The sequence below is a fragment of the Molothrus aeneus genome, chromosome 5 (assembly GCF_037042795.1).
Source record: "Molothrus aeneus isolate 106 chromosome 5, BPBGC_Maene_1.0, whole genome shotgun sequence".
Taxonomy (NCBI): Eukaryota; Metazoa; Chordata; class Aves; order Passeriformes; family Icteridae; genus Molothrus; species Molothrus aeneus.
Window position 1 is genome coordinate 26,806,879 of NC_089650.1, and position 19,451 is coordinate 26,826,329.

The window sequence follows — 19,451 nt, forward strand, 5'->3', positions numbered from 1 at the left end:
TCTTCTGGATTCACTTCTGTGTAACACACCCAGGCAAAGTCACATTTACCTACTGACTTGAGACAAGGCACTTATTGGCCTTTTGCTGCAAACTGTGGAGGTGACCTCGCGCGCTCCTGAGCTGTGGGATGAAGGACGCTCGTGTTTCAGGGATCAGGAGTGCAATTTGCACACAGAAGGCATGAAACTAGCAGTGACAGTTCTGCCTCCCTGTTAACCTGTGCTCCTGGCCTGCTTCTCCCTTCAGCTCTGGGCTTTTCCAACCCAACCAAATTAGCTACATCGGTCCTCCAAAATTATCAAATTTAGTCATCTAGTCCCATGGGTACTAGTTGAAGAAAAATTTCAGGCACAATAACAAGGGTTCTCACAAGGACATATTAAGACTTCCTAAATAAATTCTCACAAAGGAAAGTTGAAACCTGAATCAGGATCCTTTCCCCTACTCACTCTCTGGCATGGAAGGAGTGTTTACAGCCATGAGCCCATGGGTGCAGGGGACATGCCAAGCAAGGCAACTGGAGGACCCTAACGTGGGCAACATATGGAGACATTTCCTCTTCCTCAGCCTGTTTCTTTTGTGTCTAAATGGACATTTGCTATTTGTAGATTCTTACTTCATAAGGAAAAAACCAACCATCTGACACAGGATTGTGTGAATAAACCACAGGAGAACTATTGAATCCAGAGTCCAGAGATCAGGTTTGCCCCTTTTATCATGAGCACTGGATGGGAATAGCAAAAAAAATAAAATCTAAGTTCAATAAAAACAGTGAACAAAAACGCCCAGTTGTCCAATTACACTCTTGTCAGCTGAATTTTTGCATTCCTATAGTCTTAAACTTCAGTCACATCTTCCTAAATACATACCTACAAATTAATTTATTTTGCTTCCCAGCCAAGAGCTGAGTTGACAAGAAGGATAATGCTGCCTTCTCACATCCTGAAAAAGAATTCTTTCTAAGTTTTGGTTACTGATGGATCAAAAGCAGAACCCCATTTCCTACATTTCATGAGATGTATTACCTTTGCGAACAGGCTCAAGGATCTTATCAAGGAAGGCCACTGTGCTATCTTTATAAGAGTGCTGCCTTTTATTAATCTACCTCCTGTTGTTAAAAGGGAGCCACAGGTTCACTTTTTGATCATGCTTCAGTATGAGGCATTGCTATGCTGTACCCAGGCTTTTCATAGGAATCACAGGCATCTTCCTTATTAGAGCACAGTACAGGTGGGGAGTAACTGATGTAGCTGCTCAGAGGCCACTTTTCCTGCTCTAAAGTAATATATACAGGAAGATGTGCAGTCAGCTGGGCAGGCAAACACGCCTCAGAAACCCCAGCAAGGATTAACAGTTCCATTTAAAGTCTCATCCCCCCAAAGGGAGTCTCAAGCAAAGTTCATCCAGAGTGTCCTGGTAGGCAGGAGGATGCATGTGTGGTTACTCATCCCTCCAGCAGATGCAGAATGCTTCATAAGCACACTCAGAGGTGGTGGCCAGAGCTTTCTTTCACCTTCAGATAAGTCTGGCAGCCCCTTCTAAATGAGCAGTGTCTCTATACAGGATGCAATGAGATTGCCCTCCTTGGAGAGTTACAGGGCATCGTGGGGGTCTCTCCACCGTGTCACTTGGAGTATCCATGGAGGTTTTGTGGTTTCCTAAAGGTGTGTGAGAGAGACATGCCAGCAAACAAAGATCAAGTGGTATTATAGCTAAAATTGAAATCTTGCCTACAGCTCAGAAATGCAGGGGTTCTCCAGCTTATATAAAGAAGAGTACATTAGAGCTCAGTATGGATGCTGGAGGGTGTGTTTGAAAAGCACTTTGAGACCAGGAGATGAAAGGTTCACAGATATGTAAAGTATTATCAGTAATTATTATCTGGTAACATGAGGCAGTTTATCTGAACAAATAGTGTCTCAATATATCAACTGATGGCTCTTCAACACTTGAACCATCGTAACATGGCAATATATTTGTTGGCAAAAGATAATTTATCTCATTGTAAGAAATCTACCAGAAATATCTGAACAACCATTTTCTGATTTTGACTTCATGTGAGAACCTCATTTTTCATTATAAAGGAAGTTATCTCCTTTGCAATATACCTTGTTTTGAAACATAATCTTTGAGGCTAAATGCTCAGCTCAAAAGCCTATAGGTAAATAAACATGCAAAAGAAAGCACGGATTCTTAAGTGGCCAGGCATTAACAAATACAATTTTTAAATAAAAAATTTTTGTGAATTTATATCATCACTGATGGACCTTTAGGACAAGTTATTCAATTTTGATGTGGTTTTTTTAAATTTTTCTTTTTTTTTTTTTCTTACAATAAAGATTAAAGTCTTACTCTTTTATGTTTAATAGAAGCTGATATGCTCATGAAATCCCCTGGCTTCATAGAACTGGATCATTTACCAAGTTATTATTATTAAAAAAGGAGCCATGAAATCTGGGAAAGCATTCTGTAACTTATACTGAGAATAGCATCTACATCACAAGACCCTGGCCTTAAAACTGACATTCTTTAGCCCAACGTAACTTAGGCTGTCAGCAAGCACAGGCCATTGGGCATTCCACATGCTGACTGGGTGAACTCTTAAAGTGTTGGAGGTCAGACTGGAGGATCTATAGGAATTATCATAGGATGTTAAGGATCTGAGAGTGGTCTGCTTCCCTTTCATAGTCATTGGGTGAGTTAGGCTGCCCATGCAGGGGTTCATCCTGTCTAAGGTGGATGTCAGTGACAGAAGCATCCCTCTTGGAGAACCAAACTGCCAAGACAGGGCAATCACCACTGGAGGTTATAAAACTTATTTTCAGATTAATGAAGTTATTTTTTTTAAAAAATTAAGGCAAGGAAAAATAAACCCACATTGCCATCTTCGTTTAGTTATAAATTTGGCATGGATTCCTATTTTTTTTGTATATACTCTAGTTCGATACAATTTTGGGGATGCCCTGGAAGTTAAAAAAACATTAATTAAAGCCCCTGTGCTCAGTACATTCTGAAAATGTATTAAATGAAGAATTCAATAATTAGAAAACACTCTTGAAAAATTGTCAAGAAAAATAATATTGGCCTGGATGTAGACTACTTTATATTAACAAAAAGCCATTATCTTTGCCAGTATGGCAGTAAAAGACAGGCCTTCTTACGCCACCACCTGAATTACTGATGTTCCAGTTTCAGCTGATAAACATGATCCTAGATGAAAATTAAGCCTCTCTAAGTACATTCCTTCTTTATTTACTGTTTACTCCAAAGTAAAAGTGAGCAGCTTTGTATGTTTTCTTTTTTGGTCTAGGATTTTTTAGATTTGTTTACTTGCTTCAGACTTGGAAATGCCATTTATGAAATCCTGGTGGCAGGAATGGAAATGCAGACTGCCAAGTCTAAGTGATATAGGAAGTGACTGTTTTCTGGCTTGCTCTGTCACAATTGTTCATTTCTAAAATCTCCCAATGCAATAATAAATAGCTAATAGATAGCTAATAATATATGAGTAAATTAAAAGTGATTATAGGTGATTATAATGTTTAAAACATGCTGAATAACCATTCCTTACATGACCTACTGTTATGGACTAACAGGTGTGCATGTTCTTAACACATTTGTAGGGAGTGTTACTTGGTAAGGGATATAGCTATTTTAAAAATACCTGTGTTTTCACAACAGAAAGCCTCAGGTATTTAATTGTGGAGGGTTCTCAGCCATAGAAGAGATAAAGAGTCCAAAAGCTCCTTCCCAGTGTTCACTGAGAACCCATAGCAACAGGGAGGAGATCTAGGAAATCAGATCCTGTGTGGAAGATAACCAATGATAACAGCCAGAAACTTCTGGTATCAGCACCCAGCTCTCCAGAAAAACTCTGTTCACACAGTCCAGTTACCATGGTATTTCGTAAATCTAATTTTAAGCAGATTTTCAAAACACCAGTTTCAAACCCAAATTGGATTGTCCCAGCCTTATCAAATTTGGACTAGGTGGTCTATAATTTGCTTTACACATGCCCTGAATCTTTGATCAAAAGGAAGTGGTCCAAAAGAAGGTAATCAGTTTACAGGAAAATAAAATATTTTTCTGAATATATTTTATTCTTTTCCTAAAGTTCAAATGAAAAACTATATTCTTCAAACTATATTGTCATTTTTTAAAATTTATTCATCCTCTTTTCCATGTCTGCTCTGACAAAAAAAACTATTGATAAATGCTGGAATTTTATGTCTCTTTGGCTGTATTGTATTTAATATGTTTACACAGAGCACTGTTGTCCTTTACATTATGAAAGCAAAGTAGCTAGATAATCACAGAATCACAGAATATTCTGAGTTGGAAGGGACTCATCAGGATCATCAAAATCCAGCTCCTGGCCCTGCAGACAATAGCCCCAAGATTCACACCATGTGCCTGAGAGTGTTGCCAAGTTATTCTTGAGCTCTGCCAGGCTGGTGCTGTGACCCCTTCCCTGTGGAGCCTGTGCCAGTGCCCAAACACCTTCTGTGTGAAGAACCTTTTTTAAATATCCAATCTAAACTTCCCCGAACTCAACTTCAGGCCGTTCCCTTGGGTCCTGTCACTGATCACCACAGAGAAGAGATCAGTGCCTGCCCCTCCTCTTCCCATCATGGGGAAGTTGTAAATTGCAATGAGGTCTCCCCTCAGCCTCCTCTTCTCCAGGCTGAATAAAAGAGTAGAACTTGCTGTTGGGCTTCTCTGCAAAGACAGAGGTGGAAAAAATAAACACCAAAACACAGGGATCTCAAAACCAAGGACCATGGGTTTTTTGGGAGGAAAAAAAATATATTTGTGTTGCAGTTTTCAGCTTATGGAGCCAATTACGAGATTCAAACAGCTCTCTACAAATGACCCTGATTTTAGTAAAATTCCATTTGCTATGTAGGCAGCTCTACTGCAAACCTCATATGCAGTCAATAGGAGTTGAAAAAGGGGAAAAGCAGTATTTAAAGAATTTATGTACTCTGCATGCATACTCATGTGAGGGAGCATCCAAGAGAGAATCCCATACCATCTCTGTGTTTGTTACCTGTGACATACTTGGAGTGTTTTTAGTTTCTACAACAATCTGTTAAAGAGATACTGCTTACAGTTTTAATTTTAATAAGAAACAGAATATAATACTTATATTTTACAAATAGCAGAGAAAGTGAGAGACCACTTCTGCCCACCTAATGGCAACTTTAAGGACTTAATAGCAAAAAAACCCAAATGGATAAATTATTATAGGAATGTCACAGCTTTTAAAATGTGTACAAGTGTAAATGGGGCTACAGTTTGGTCCTGTAATACAAAATTAGCACAACAAAAATGTGCAATAAGACATCTCAGAACCAGTTTCTGCTTGCACCTCCTCTACCACTTAAAATGTGAAAGCCTAGAATGATTTCAGTTTCTATGCTAGAGTACATATTTTCCCTTCTACTGCTCCAGAGTGGACCTCAGAAACTAAAGAGTTTGTCAATTAATTAATATTTTAGGGCGATATGGAAGAAAAGTATCTGTAGTGGTGCAGTAATCAAACTCATTGCTGAATACCTCTACGTAAGAGATATAGGAGCAAAGGCAAATAATTGAATTAAAATCTTAACATTTTCAGGATTAGGGGATAAAATTTACTTTCTCTTCTTTATTCTTTCACTCTGTGGTAGAGTTTACATCTTCTGGGCTGGAGATGACTGGTAGAGTTGCAGAAGACCTGGGGAAGCTCTATCACTAAATGTCTGACAAAATAAAAGGAGTGACAAAGCATATATGCCTAAGAGTTACAAAGGGTATATAAAACACCCTCTAGTAGAAAGAAGGAATTAGCAGGTCTGTAGATTTCCTGATTCAGTCAGGGAATTCTCTTCCAAAATTTGTTTGTTATTCACTGTGTCCAGACATGACCACAGCAGCTACTTCCATTTTATGACTGCATGACAACAATTCTAAAACATTTATGAAAAATGGCTGTGTTATGTTTAGAAGTACCTGAAATAACCAGGAACATGTCTCTGCCCTCAGGTTATAAACTAGGGCTGTGTAATGACCATGTGGTCAGAACAGGAAGGGGTAAGTTCACTTGAAACCAGAGAAGACGTCCCCCAAATGATTCTTTATGACATTATGTTAGAGCCAATTCTGGTAAATCCCAAAGTAAAAATTGAGGGAACTATCCTCAAATTGTAATCTGTTGCCTGTTGCTAACTTAAACTGCAGCAGAGGTAAACATCGAATTGCATTACTCCAAAGGGTCATTCAAAACATAATTTGCTATATAATGCTCACTTTTCTGAGTCACTGAAGTGCTCTCTTAGTCTGCTGAAGGAATAAATGTTTCACCTTACTGTGTGAGCACTGGTAGATAGCACATCTGCCTTGCATCCACTTTGAGTAAAGCCATTACACACATGGTGCTGGCAGATTGCATGAATCACAGGGGTCACTTGCTGCTCTCTGATGGGATGTTTTATGTCTGCAACCACAGCAGTGGGAAATGTAAAGCTGATGATTCTAGGAGTTAACTAGAAAACTCATAATACTTAATTTTTATTTCACTTAATGTCTTAATCCCTGAAGTATAAAGATTATTCAGAATATTTTTCTGCCTATCTAAAATGCTGGTGTTCTTTAGAAGGCATATACATTTGAGACCATTGTAATTAAAAGTCAGAAGTAGAAGTTACATGAATTTTAGCTTCAAAAATGTATCATTACTCTTAGGTATTAACTTTTGGAGCCAGGAGAATAACTCTATCTGTACCAAAAATGTGACTAGCACTGAAAAATAATTCATAACAGCTGTGCCTTGCAGTGTTCGTTATGCTTTGAAATATGTGTTCACTACTCAGAGTGGGTGGAGGTGGAAAAGAGCAGAGAAAGCCATGCATTCACTTTTATACCTTTGCTAGGGCTTTTATCATTATTAGTACTATCATAGTGGAGAACTATGCATTTGATCTCAGTGTGTGTGAATTAATTTCCATTTTTCTGTGTTTCTCACTCTGTTTTGGGAAGCAAAGTTATAAGTATTTGGGGGGAAAAATACTCCATGTAGTAATAGGTCAGTAGGTCTACCCTTGTGAGGGGCCATCTCAGCAGGGAATGGAGTTTGTTTTCTTGTTCTTTCCTACGGGAAGGGTCAGCCATATATAAAACCAATAATCTGTGATAAAAATAGCCCTAAAATGGATCTTATGAGACTTTCAGACTGCCGAACAGGAAAAGTATCTAAAAGATGGTTGTGAATCATCCTCAAGAAGATATATTTTAAGAACCTTATTCATTCCAGAGTGGTTTTTATATCTAATTTATTAGCAAGAGTGGAGAAAGTGGAGAAGAAGCTTTTAGTTTGAAAGTGGGAGAGAGGAGGCCATGGATACTTGTCTGTAGAAAAAGACAATTGTTTCTTATTTCATGGATGCAAATAATGAAATTACTCCTATTTGCAAATCCCACACAATAGAGAACAAATTTCCAGTAAATACTGTAGCACATTGCCTGAGAAAGTATCAGTAAACTTTTCTAAGTCAAAGCATTCAAGGCAGTTCCTTGCCATCCTTCCAGAAGGCAGTCCTTGGATCCAGTTATTTTTCCGTGACTAAGTATCCTGACCCTGTAAACTTGCCTTTTGCCTCGTTTGCCCCAGAGTCCACTCAGGGCATGGCTGAGGTCGTTCACCCCTGGGAGGATTACTGCCCATCAGTGGGATGCAGCAGAGCTGGGCTCGGAGCAGGGAGAGCAGGCAGCAGAGAGCAGAGACAGCCCAGGCAGCTGCTGGAGAGGCTGCCTCCACTGGGAGAGCAGCCACTGATGATCATGGCTGGGAATTACACAGAGCTCGGTCCAAATTCCTCAGCTGGCAGCAGCTGCTTGCGGAAACTGAGAGAGCCTTGAAACGAGCCCCATTTTATGGCCCCTGTGATAATAAGCGTAAGTGTTGCAATGTAGTAACACATGTATCTGAGCTAGAGCCTTCAGATGTCTCTCTGCCTTTTGGCCTGTGCTCTCCAGCTGGGAAAGCAAAGGTTTATTCAGAGGAATAAGCCCCATCCCTGCTGCTTGTGAAATGGATAGGTGAAGGAAAAATCTACCAAAATACCCTAAAGACAGCAAAAAAAATCAAACCACAAAATTGTAAAAGTTGTTTATCACTGTCACTGTTCACATATTTGTGACTTAGGCTTTGTGGTCTCAGTGTGGGAAAGATGCAATTGTCAGGAAAGCGTCCTCATCTCTGGGCTGCAGACTCAGACTTCTACTTGCTTGGTCTCCCTCGCTGGCCCCATAAATCTTGCATTCCTTTTTCGCACAGTCGTATGGCTTCAGCAGAAATGTGGCTCCATGCCAAGACACAGCCTAACTTGTGGCTCTCACTGCCGAGAAGCTGGAACAGTGAACTGAAACCTCTGCACAGCCAGGAGGGCTCAAAATTCTCCCTTCTCCTTTGTGGTTTGAAAGATTCCATGGCCACTTGATCTCAGCTCCTGTAGCTGAGCAGGTTATTCCTTCAGCTGCAGAAATAATAAAGCCTGCTGTGTACACCAAAACCCATAACATCCTCACACTATTCCCAAATTCCTGCTGCATCTCCCACACCTGTTTGGCTGGCTAAAGAGCAGCATGTGCTAGCTGGGCTGGTGCAGTGCTACACAGAAGAGGGCTAGCCACTGATTGATTTTTTCTCAGGGGCCAAACAAGGAGTGAATTATGCCAGTCTTGGCCCTTCTCTGCCTAATTTCCCATCTCATAATATCTCCAGACCCACCAGCCTTCTATCCTCTCCAGGAGGTGAGGCTGTCACAGCTGAGCAGCCAGACACTGCCATTTGCTTAAGAAATGATGACAAAAGGCTACACCTCACAAGGATGAGATCCCACAGAGACAAGCTTGATTTCTGCAAAGTTACCTTCTCCAACCTCCCCCTAAGCAGGGATTCCTGGTCCATGTAACATCTCCCCACCAAAGGTGACTGTGGATGAATCTTTCTTGTGTGAGAAAGAAAATGGTTAACAATCCAATTATTCTGGATTTTATTGAATAAATTTTGATGTTGCATGTTATCTCAGAAATCTGTTGTGTAACAAGGAAGTATACAAAAAAGTTAGGAAAACTTCTGTCATGAATAATAAAAGCTCATCTTATCCTAAGAAAAGGAAATACTCAAACTTCCTTACACAATTTTTTTGCCATTTTGTAGCTCTGTGGCTTATTCTGTTCTTCATGTGTTTTCATGTGCATACATTTTTACACAAGTAAATGTATACTGGTGGGAAAATTGCTTGCTCCAGGTTGACAATGCAGAACAGTAGGAAGTTTCTGCTTATAAAAATTCATAAGGGATATTAGAGACCTGAGCTGGGCTACAGGAACTGATGGCTGTTAAGCTTCTATAAGGAAGTAATGATTTCTCCCAGGAAATATTTTAGTGCAAATCAAAAGGGTATTTTGACTAAAATACATGAACTGGTTAATTAAACATCTTTTCTTTCCAGAAGCTTTAAGCTCTTAATCTCAGTATAAACAAGAATTTTGGAAGGGTGGAGCTGTACCATTTCCTCTTGTTTGTGAATAAATTTATTTTTAAAAAATTTATTTATCAACTTTAATTTTATTCAGCCAAAATTTAAAAGAAGATATATGTATTTCATATGTATAAAATATGTATAAAATACATAGATATATGTATATATGTATTTTCAATTTAACGTTAGAAAGGCAGATGGATCTAAATTTTTAATAAGTTATAAGTTAATTTTAGGAACTAGAAGCCTGAAATTCTTCCGGGGAGTTAAATACCCAACTGTGTAGCAGTGATTATTGACATAAAAGCTCAGAGGGCTATGAGAGATTTTCATATGGCTTTTCAAGAAGCAAGTATTAATGTATGAAAACATCACAGCTAAGAGCTGGAATCTGAGTATACTGTTCTTAAAATGATGGAGAGGAAACTCAATTGATATTTTCTGACACCAGTTTTCCTTTTGGTTGGCATTACATAAATTTCACCAGAAGTTATCAGTAGGTGGGTGTGTGATTGCACCATACAACATGGCTTCAGAAGTACATGGGTATCTCCTGAGTCTCTCAGAAATGAGTAGTAAGGACAGCCCACAATTCCCCTCTAAACTTCTGTCTCCCAGACAGAAGAACCAAAAAAATCTCTCTGGGACATGATAATTCTATCCCAGGAGCCATCTGAGCTTCCAGTGGGATTACAATTTTCTCCATTTGATTTAAACTCTGCCACACTGTCACATCAGTTCAGGCTCCCCCATTCATCTGAACTGGCTGCTGTTGGCCAGAAAGGTTTGAAGCTTTGCTCTCCAGGCTGGGAGCCTGCAGCACAGGGATGAGTTTGCACGACACCAATGCTCCTCCCACATGGATCTCTCTGGAGGTTCATCAGCTTGTACAGGGATCTGGAACTGCAGGCTGAAGCATAAGACAAGGTAGATGTGGGTCTGGTTTACACCTCAAATGCAGTTTAGTCCTGAATTATTTAAATGCTGATTTTGCAGGTCAGTGTCCAGGTTCACACATTTATAGACTCTTCCTCCACTGAAGAGCTTTAGATGATGTAGGTTTCAGCTGGAGGATGTCTTCAATTGCTTTCACTGATAATGCAAGATCTCCACAGCAGCTGATATGCACCCTGTACTCATCTACACTTTGCTCTTCAAAGCCCACACAAGTCAATTAAAAAAAAAAAGAAATATAATGTCTATAGCTGGTTTTGAAAACATTTTAAAAAACAGCTTCAGGAAATGCATTACAATATATGTGGCTTAGGTAAAAAAAAAGCTCAACTCTTCAAGGGATGGCAATTATACTCTGCATGCAGAGCTATTATTGTGTTGTACATCCTTCTAGTTTCTAATACAAGACAGGAAAATGATGTCATAAATAATTTTCAGAAATGGAATTCTGATTATCAAATTTATCTTATCTTTATAATATGAAACATTGAAAGTCTAACTTTATTGCTCTGAGAAATTATCAGTTCTACCATATTAATGAATAACACTACAGCTTTTATAAACTGAAAATTACAGCTGGAAGATGTGGGTGAAGTTTAGGCTCTGGGAAATTATCCCTTCAGTGGCAAGCCAAGTGTTCACCAAGTACTCTTACAAAGTGTGTTCCAAGGACATCCCATAAAGCATGGCTGCATAGCTCTTGCACCCTATTGTCTGCCATGACCCTTATTAGAGGTACCAGCCTACCAACACAAACGTGCTGACAACCAGAACATACTAATGCTACTTTGAGTCTTTGAATATAAACAATTAAACCCTTCAGGTTGTTTTTTGGTTGTTTTTTTTTTTAATATTTGAAAAAGGCTAGAAAAGTTGCTAGACTGTAGGAAGTTATAACAAAATTATGGTCTTGAAAAAGCAGAGTTTTTGGGAAAGAATTTTATACTTGCTGACATCAGTCCTGTTCACTGAAGACAGAAACTGTCCAAAGACAACCAACAGGCAAATTATACAGTATCATATTCTTATATATTTGGAACTCTAGTACTACCCTTCTGGAAGTAATGAAGGTTTTGCAACTGTTGAAGTAAGAACAAAGTCCATGCCTAAATGAGTAAAAGTTATTTTAGTAATATGAACAATCTTAATCTGTATCAAATATTTGTGCACTGACCATCATTAAGGTAAACAGGATTGGATTTGAGTTTTGGCTGATGTCAGTTTATGAAGCTTTAACTAGTTCATCCCAGGCCACATTATTCTGCTTTTTAAAACCTTTGAAATCTCTTGTAATTAAAACTCAGATAAATTTTTATTGCACTCAGTTTTAATAAAAATCTGATCCAAATATTTTAATATTTTTTATGTCACCAAACTTTTCTCTTTACTTTTCTCTTTACATATACACACATCTATTCTAAGAAAGGATTGAAAGAGAAGGAGTTTTGCTATACGCAGCAAGATTTTGACAGAGAAACCAACATTCTGTGTGTGAGAACAAATTTTTGATGAGCAATAAGTATCACAGAGTCACAGGATTGTTGAATTTGGGCATCAGCTCTTGAGACCATCTAGGCCACTCCCCTGCTTAGAGGGTTGCTTGGGGCTGTATCCAGACCGCTTTGGAGTATCTCCAGGCATGGAATCTCAACAGCCATGGTGGGCAAAGCAGCTTTTCTCCAGGAAGCTTATCCCACTGTGTTTGCAATGCCATGCTTGGGATTAGTATGCAGGTTTAAAAAATAACATATATATGTATATATCTTTCCTCTGAGAAGAATATTTTGCAGTTCACCATCGTTCTGGGGAGACACTGGAAATACTTGCAGAGAGATCTTTCCCAGAAGAGTTCAAATATAGCTTCAGGAATACTAGTTAAAACCTTTACTGGTAAAAAGACAATTTTACCCAGAGACATCCACTTCTGATACATGTCCATATAGAGACTTTATTAGTGTCTAAAAAATTTTTACTACCAACTATTCATTTACCATTTCACATTCTGTTAAAAAAAAAAAAAAGCTAGTTAGGAAAGAACATTTTAATTTTGTGGTAAATCAGAATGACTGTAAAAGATTTGTTTTATTCCAAGTCACAGTATGAAAGGAAAGCTGGGTAAAGCAAGTGTTATTTAACACTAAATAATTTCATTTCCATGACTTCATCAGACTTACATATCAGCTATTCAGAAAATAGTCCCAAAGAGAGTCTTTAATTTAAACTGTCTGATGTTCTTTTGGCAGTTGTAGGGAAACCAAGAGATTTGTTCTCCAGAAAACTGGGACATAGTTTCAGTTCAAAGAAAAGGGGGGAGGTGGATTGGTAGTTTGGGGTTTTTTTTAAGGTGGACTTTACTGCAATTTACTCAGTTTCTGTCAAACAAACTGTATTTTTTCTGGAAATTATTATAATTAACTATCATACTTGCTTCAAAAAGCCTAGTACCTTTTAAAAGCAGGAAATGTTCTCTGTCTACAAAAGCTAACACCCAGTGAAAATAATAAATACTATATCTCTGTCCAAATACTATATCCCTGTTCTATTTTTTATTCACACAGTTCAGTGGAATAAAACATGTTAGAAATTATTTCCCTAAACTAAATCCTTTGCTTCAAGCCATACCTCAGATATTTTCTCAGAAAAGGCATAATGGAAATGTGAATAAATAAATGTTGGTTCAACTTAGCAAAATAAAACTCTTTGACTGGCTGGAGACAGAAACACTTTCAAATAAGTCTTCATAAGCTGCTTCAGGAAATTAGTTCTATAAATGGTGTTTACTGAAAGAAAAATGCTACTAAGAAAGGCACTGTCCCTTATTTAAAGTTTCTTCCAAAGTTAATTGTTCTTTTCACTGTCACTAGGTCTGGAAAAGGTGCCAAAAGACCTTCCCCCAGACACAACCCTGTTGGACTTACAGAACAACAAAATCACTGAAATTAAAGAAGGAGATTTCAAGAACCTGAAGAATCTCCATGTAAGTGTAAAAATGAACTGGTATTTACCAACAAAAATGAGCAGAAAATGTGACTTTGGCCTGGCAATGCATTTTTTATCAAAAACTGATTAAATAATTTGTGATCTTCCTCCACCAGCCCAGCCTATTTATTTCTATCCCCATTTCTCTCCTGCAAGCTTTCTTGCCCAACTGCAGAAGTTTCTCAGCTCTTTTCAGCTCTTCATGCCTGTCTCCTGTCCATTCAGTCCCCTGATCTCCCATCATAGCTCCCCTCACATATTTATTTATGTTCTCAGTCTCTTTGGCACAGTTACTTGGTTATTTCCATCTCAGCCCTGCCACCTCACTCACTTACTGCACTCTTTCCCCTCCTACCTCTGAGCTCACAGAGATTTCTATGTGCCACGTTTGTCAGCAGACATTCTGTACTAATTTTGGTTCAAGAATGGTTCCAAATTACTCTTCTGCCCCCTGGACTACAATGAAATTATGTTTTTGCAATAACCTTCTCCCTGCAAAGCTTCATCCTCATCCTTTACCTGCCAGTCTCTTCTAACACTTATGTCTGGTTTCCTCTTTGCTGAAATATTTTCCTTCCTGGTTTCTGTGACTATTTTTTTTTCTGGTTCACCTCTTCTTTTCCAAGTTTCCATCAGACAGCTACCTTCCTCTCTGTTTCTATTTTTTTTCTCTGTCTGAGGTCCTCCTCCCTGTCTATAGTTTTTATCAACATTTTTAAATACACATCTCATACTTCTGCCTAAATTTTGTTGAAATATTTTTCTTTACAGAGCAGAAAAAGGCTATTTTCTCTCTTTGAAAGTAATATCCTAATTCAGGCATACATCTGAAAAAATTACTTTCTAGGCTTTCAAAAACTCATTTTATTCTGTGTATCCCTCCATTTGATCCTTTATTATTATAAACAATATCTTATTTGGCTTTTCTTGCCTGGCTCTTCACAGCCTATTTTAATTCTATTCTATTCTATTCTATTCTATTCTATTCTATTCTATTCTATTCTATTCTATTCCATTTCTTTCACAAACAAGAAGCCAACTCCCAATTTTTTATCCATAACTGGTGCCAATATCATCACCCAAAGAATCACTGTTTAAAACAAGAATCTACATTCAGCCACTCATATTTGGAAAAAACCTATAAAATTTTACCTCTTTTAATTTCTTCCAAGTTCCATCTTAAATATTTGTTTAAAGGCAACATCAAAAAGATAATTTAAAAAAAATATGAATGCCAGACTGTCCATAGTGAAGGGATCTGCATGAGTGAATCATGATGAGGTTCATGTCATCTAATTTTAGCATAGGTGTCTATAGTTGATCTAGTTCCATAGATAACCTCTAAAGACAACAAAACATGTTCTTCCACATCACATTTCACCAGTCTAGCTTTAAGAATGAGATAATTTGTTCCCCAGATTTTTTTTTCAATTCCCTTCTTTGGCTACAGGACAGATTTGACACAGTAATTCCTGCCCATTGCTTTGGTTTTCTTCCACCTTGGAAAGAAGTCCTGTGTTTTCAGTGAAGATTATCTGTGAGGTGCTAAAAGAGACAAAATTCTTATCAGTGAAATTAATCTTTTGGCAATCCTTCTTCATGACACTGTATTAAATGAGTCAGAGCATTGCAAATGAAAATCACTGCTCCCAGTGACTTCTACCCACTTGGCATTTGGTCCAGGTCTCAATTACACATCCTGCTGTGAGCTATGCTGTTGTGACCTTATTTTATGTCATTGAAGTTAACTGTAAGGGGTTTTCTTTATTTTGGTTTTTTTTCGGTTTTCCTTTTTTCTTTTTCTTTTTTTTTTACAACAGATGCAATTTAATAGTGAATTGAATATGTAACACCTCAGGGAAGAAATTATTTGTTTGACTTACTCACAAAAGTACCCAGGAGATGCTTAAGGACCACTGGAAATCATGCATTAGCAAAAATTTTAACATGTAACTTCAAAACTGCAATTTTCCTGGATTTACTCAAGAACAAGTAATGATTCTCTCAAGGTCCCCTTCCAACCCAAACCATTCTAAGATTCTATGATCTCCTCCCCAAAAAAATAATTTAGTCATGCAGTATATTTATGTAACTAGGCACCATCTTTGCTCTCAGCAGGGATATTCCTGTGTAATATCTGGGAACGATTCCCATTCCCCAACTTTCAATTAAATATTTTTCAGAGGGAGTATTGTTTTTAGAAAGTAAAACTCAAAAGCATTGTTGCTGACAGAACTCTATTATCTCATTTATTTTAAAGATATATGAGTGTGTGAGGTACATATAAAAAAAGGCATGTGCTTTTTAATCTTATTTCCAGAGAAACATGGCTTGGGTTAATGCCACAGTTGACAGTGTGATGTTCAAAAATTTCTTAGACTTTACTAAACTTTCTTGTACTCTACTAAACAAGAAGATTTACTAAAATTAACAGTAGTATTGTTTCAAAATCTAAAATTGGAAATTGGACTTAACTGCTTGCATGAATGATCAATTAAGGGAAAAATTCCTTAAACCCCAATTTTCATAGCTCTTGAAAAATGAGCAGCTTACACAGTTTGTTACTTTTAAATAATCCATTAAAATACCTTCCTAATACTTACAAACGTCACCAACCACAAGTGAATCAGTTAATCAGTTTTAGAAGTGTTTTTCATGAACAAGTTGGGTTGAACCTAAGGTTTGACTGGTTCTAAAATCCAGAATAGGTAGCAAGAAAAGAAAGGATTTACCCTGAACTTGTTCATGGCTTCTCTTTCAGTACAAATGTAACTGCTTATGCTACACATCACTGTGTAGTGACACAGTGCTGGAGATGAAAGAGAAATTAAAACCTACCAAAATATTCTTAGTATTGAAAATTTTCCTAAGTAGATTTCCCAAGCACAGCTAAAATTTGCAGCTGTGGAAATATGGCAAGCAATTACAAGAGGACACAGCTAAAGGAATATTTACCTGCAAATAATAGATTTCTGCCAAGAAACATCCCAGTCAACAGTTACAGTGCACTTGATATTTTCATAGCTTTAAATTATCCAGGAAACGTGGCTAAACTATTAATGTACTATTAAAACTCAGTGAGACTTCACTCTATTTGAAAATGAAAGATTGTTTGTTTGTGTGGTTTTGGTTTTGTTTTTTAGCACAGGGATTGAGAGAACAGAGGAAAATTTAAGTCTTTTTTACGGGCTGAGGACTGAGTTTCACGTTTTCAGAAAACTGTCTGATATTATTATATAAAAAAACTTGCTTATGACTTAGACCTGTGGCAAAAAAGTCAGACAGGAAATCTATTGGAAAAGCCAGGGAAAAAAGTCTCTATTTCTATGAAACAGAAAGAATTTTCCAGGCAGACTGACATTTCTGGATGGAGTTCAGTACTTTGACCCCATGGACACAATAAAGAATCCAAAATACTGCATGAGTAATCTCTCATGCAGAGTAAAGGAGGAGCCTACACAAACAGCACATGGAGTTGCAGGCTGTGTGGCAAAGCCAAAGCAAACCAGAAGAATGCCTGCACCTGGAAAAAGAGGTGAAAGAAACTGCTCTGTGTTAGATCATTGTAAGAACAGCACAAACAACAGAATAGTGACTGCATGCTTCTCCAACAAGAATTTTTCAATTGGCAGGGTGCTAGTGTAGTGAAAGAAGATGAGTGCACTATTGGCCTGAAATCAAATGGAACATTACCTAATTGAAGCTAGCAGAACTGTTCAAAGCCATGGCTGTACATACAAAAATGCTAAACCAATCTTTGTTTAAACTGAAGGAAAAGATCTAAGAGATAAAAGATTTAAACTTGGAACTTAAAGTTATGATCATATCCACACTAAATGTGCAGGCAGAGAAACTGAAACTCTTTTTGTAGTAACAGCAAGTGGAAAAATAATGTATGGCACTAGAAAATTTAATGCCATCCTTTTTTAAAACAAACAAACAAAATAAAAATCCCAAAACACCCAAACAAAACAAACCAAACCTGAAGAAAAGTCTAAGATCTTTCGGAGATACAGAAAACCCCCTGAGATCAAAACATATCAATTAAATAATCCAGTCTTCTGATGACTCATTGCAGCTTCAGTTCCCTTTTCCCAGGCATAAAAAGAAGTTAACACCTAATCTCAGTAAATTGCAGAAAGAAGAATCAGTAATCACCATCCTACTGTGGAAAAACAAAGACAGATATGTCTGTCCAGGTTCTACCTCTGAACCCAGTTCCTATTATCATCAGTGGAAGGACTGAGGTGCAGCTTTAGGTTCCTAAAAAATATTCACAGGGGGGAACAAAAATTAATCTTTCTGAAATACAGCACTCCCTTAGAGAATTTTCACTTCCTCATACTCTCCTTTGCATTATGCTTAAGAAACAGTGAGATTTTCCACAGAAACAAGTATAAAACAGACCACATGAACAGAAAACATTTTTCTTGTACAATTGGTAAAGATTTTTTCATGTGAGGAAAAAAGCCAGGACCAAATATTTGAGGTCCTTAAAATTCTGGAGAGAGTCAGCATTCTAGGCTAATAAAAAAAGGGAAATTTTTATAGAATAGAACAATAAAAAATCAGATCAATTGTAATAAATTTAATGAATGACCAAAATTTCTTGCCACAGTAGACATGGACAGGGTTGAAAGAAAAAGGAAAATGCAGAACCACCTGTTTCCTCATCATCTGTGCAAGTCATGTTGCATGAGAGGTACCAGTGAGAGCCCAAAGGCCAGGCAAACTAGGTCTGCAGCAGGCTCCTCTGCTTTGTGAGATTATTCAACAAGGTCTTGTGCACATGATTAAAGTGCTTTCCACAGGCTTCTGTTGTTTGTAGGCTGCTTCTCCAGTGCCTTGACATCTCCTTCCTTCATAATTCATTCATCTCTATTGCTTCCATCTCATCCCTTTTCCCTTGCTTTTCTTAGCTATGTCCTCTTGATCCTAGCTTTGGATGATTAGAGAAAAATGTCAAGTTCTGTTTTTTTGGGGTTTTGTTTGTTTGTTTTGTTCTTGGGTTGTTTGGTTTTTTAGTTTTTTCCATAAATGTACATACATCCTTAATAATTTTGAAGAAAGTCTTCCCTCTATGTTCAGGTTAAAAGTATGACTTAACTTGAAATGTAAGGTAAACAAAAGGGATGAATTTTATTATTATTTTTATTGGGATGCCTGGCTCCTGATGTTAAAGTTCTTAAGATATAACTGTTCCTAGCAGAACTGTAATGAAAAACATGTAATAATGTAATTCATAACCCAGGAAATTAAAGAAATTCCATTGGGTCAGGGATTGACTTTTCAGTTTAAACCCTGAAGGATGCATGCATCAGTAAAGAATTGATGTTAGATAAGAGTTCCATCCCCAGCTGACAAAACAGGTGTATAACTATGTAACATGGCTGATGAAAGTTTGCTGGTAATTTTCCATTTTAATTCTAGTTTTGGCAAGGCTCTCACTTCTAACTATGCTAAGTTAAGATGAATGGGGATTGAAACACCTCAGAACAGTCTCCTGAGATTCTCATATAATGAAATTACACCAGAAAATTTAATTCCCCACCCCTAGACAGGGCAAAAATTGGAAGTTTTAGTAACCGCAAGAAGAACAACCCTATGCTAATTCCAACCTGCTGCCACACGCTGCCTCTGCAGTTTGTCAGGGTGTATTTTGACAGAAGCCTGCCAACAAAGGTTCCAGAATTTTCCTGAATTGTGAATCCTCCTTTTTGTGTTGGGAATAAATATTTGATGTAGAAACCAGGTCAGAGAGAGCTGAATGGCCAGACTCCCACTGACTTCAACATAGCCAGGGTCTATTCCTGTCATACAGTGGTTTTTATTTTTCTCCTCACTACAGAAATACCAGAAGTGTTTCACTAAAAGAGAAGTCATCTTTGGAGCAAAGTTGTTTTTTTTTTTCCACTCTGAATGCTACTTAAATTACTGGTCATGATAAAGTGGTGCAATGTTATAACTGAATCAATGTTTACTGTGCATTT

General features: G+C 37.7%; 1 protein-coding gene across 1 annotated transcript in view; it reads left to right on the forward strand.

The window, feature by feature from the left end:
* The window catches only part of DCN (decorin), a 38,797-nt gene that overhangs the window by 6,432 nt on the left and 12,914 nt on the right, over positions 1–19,451 (forward strand). Inside the window, exon 3 of the mRNA XM_066549819.1 lies at positions 13,347–13,459. Within this exon, the coding sequence (XP_066405916.1) occupies positions 13,347–13,459 (113 nt within the window). The remainder of the gene's footprint in view (positions 1–13,346; positions 13,460–19,451) is intronic.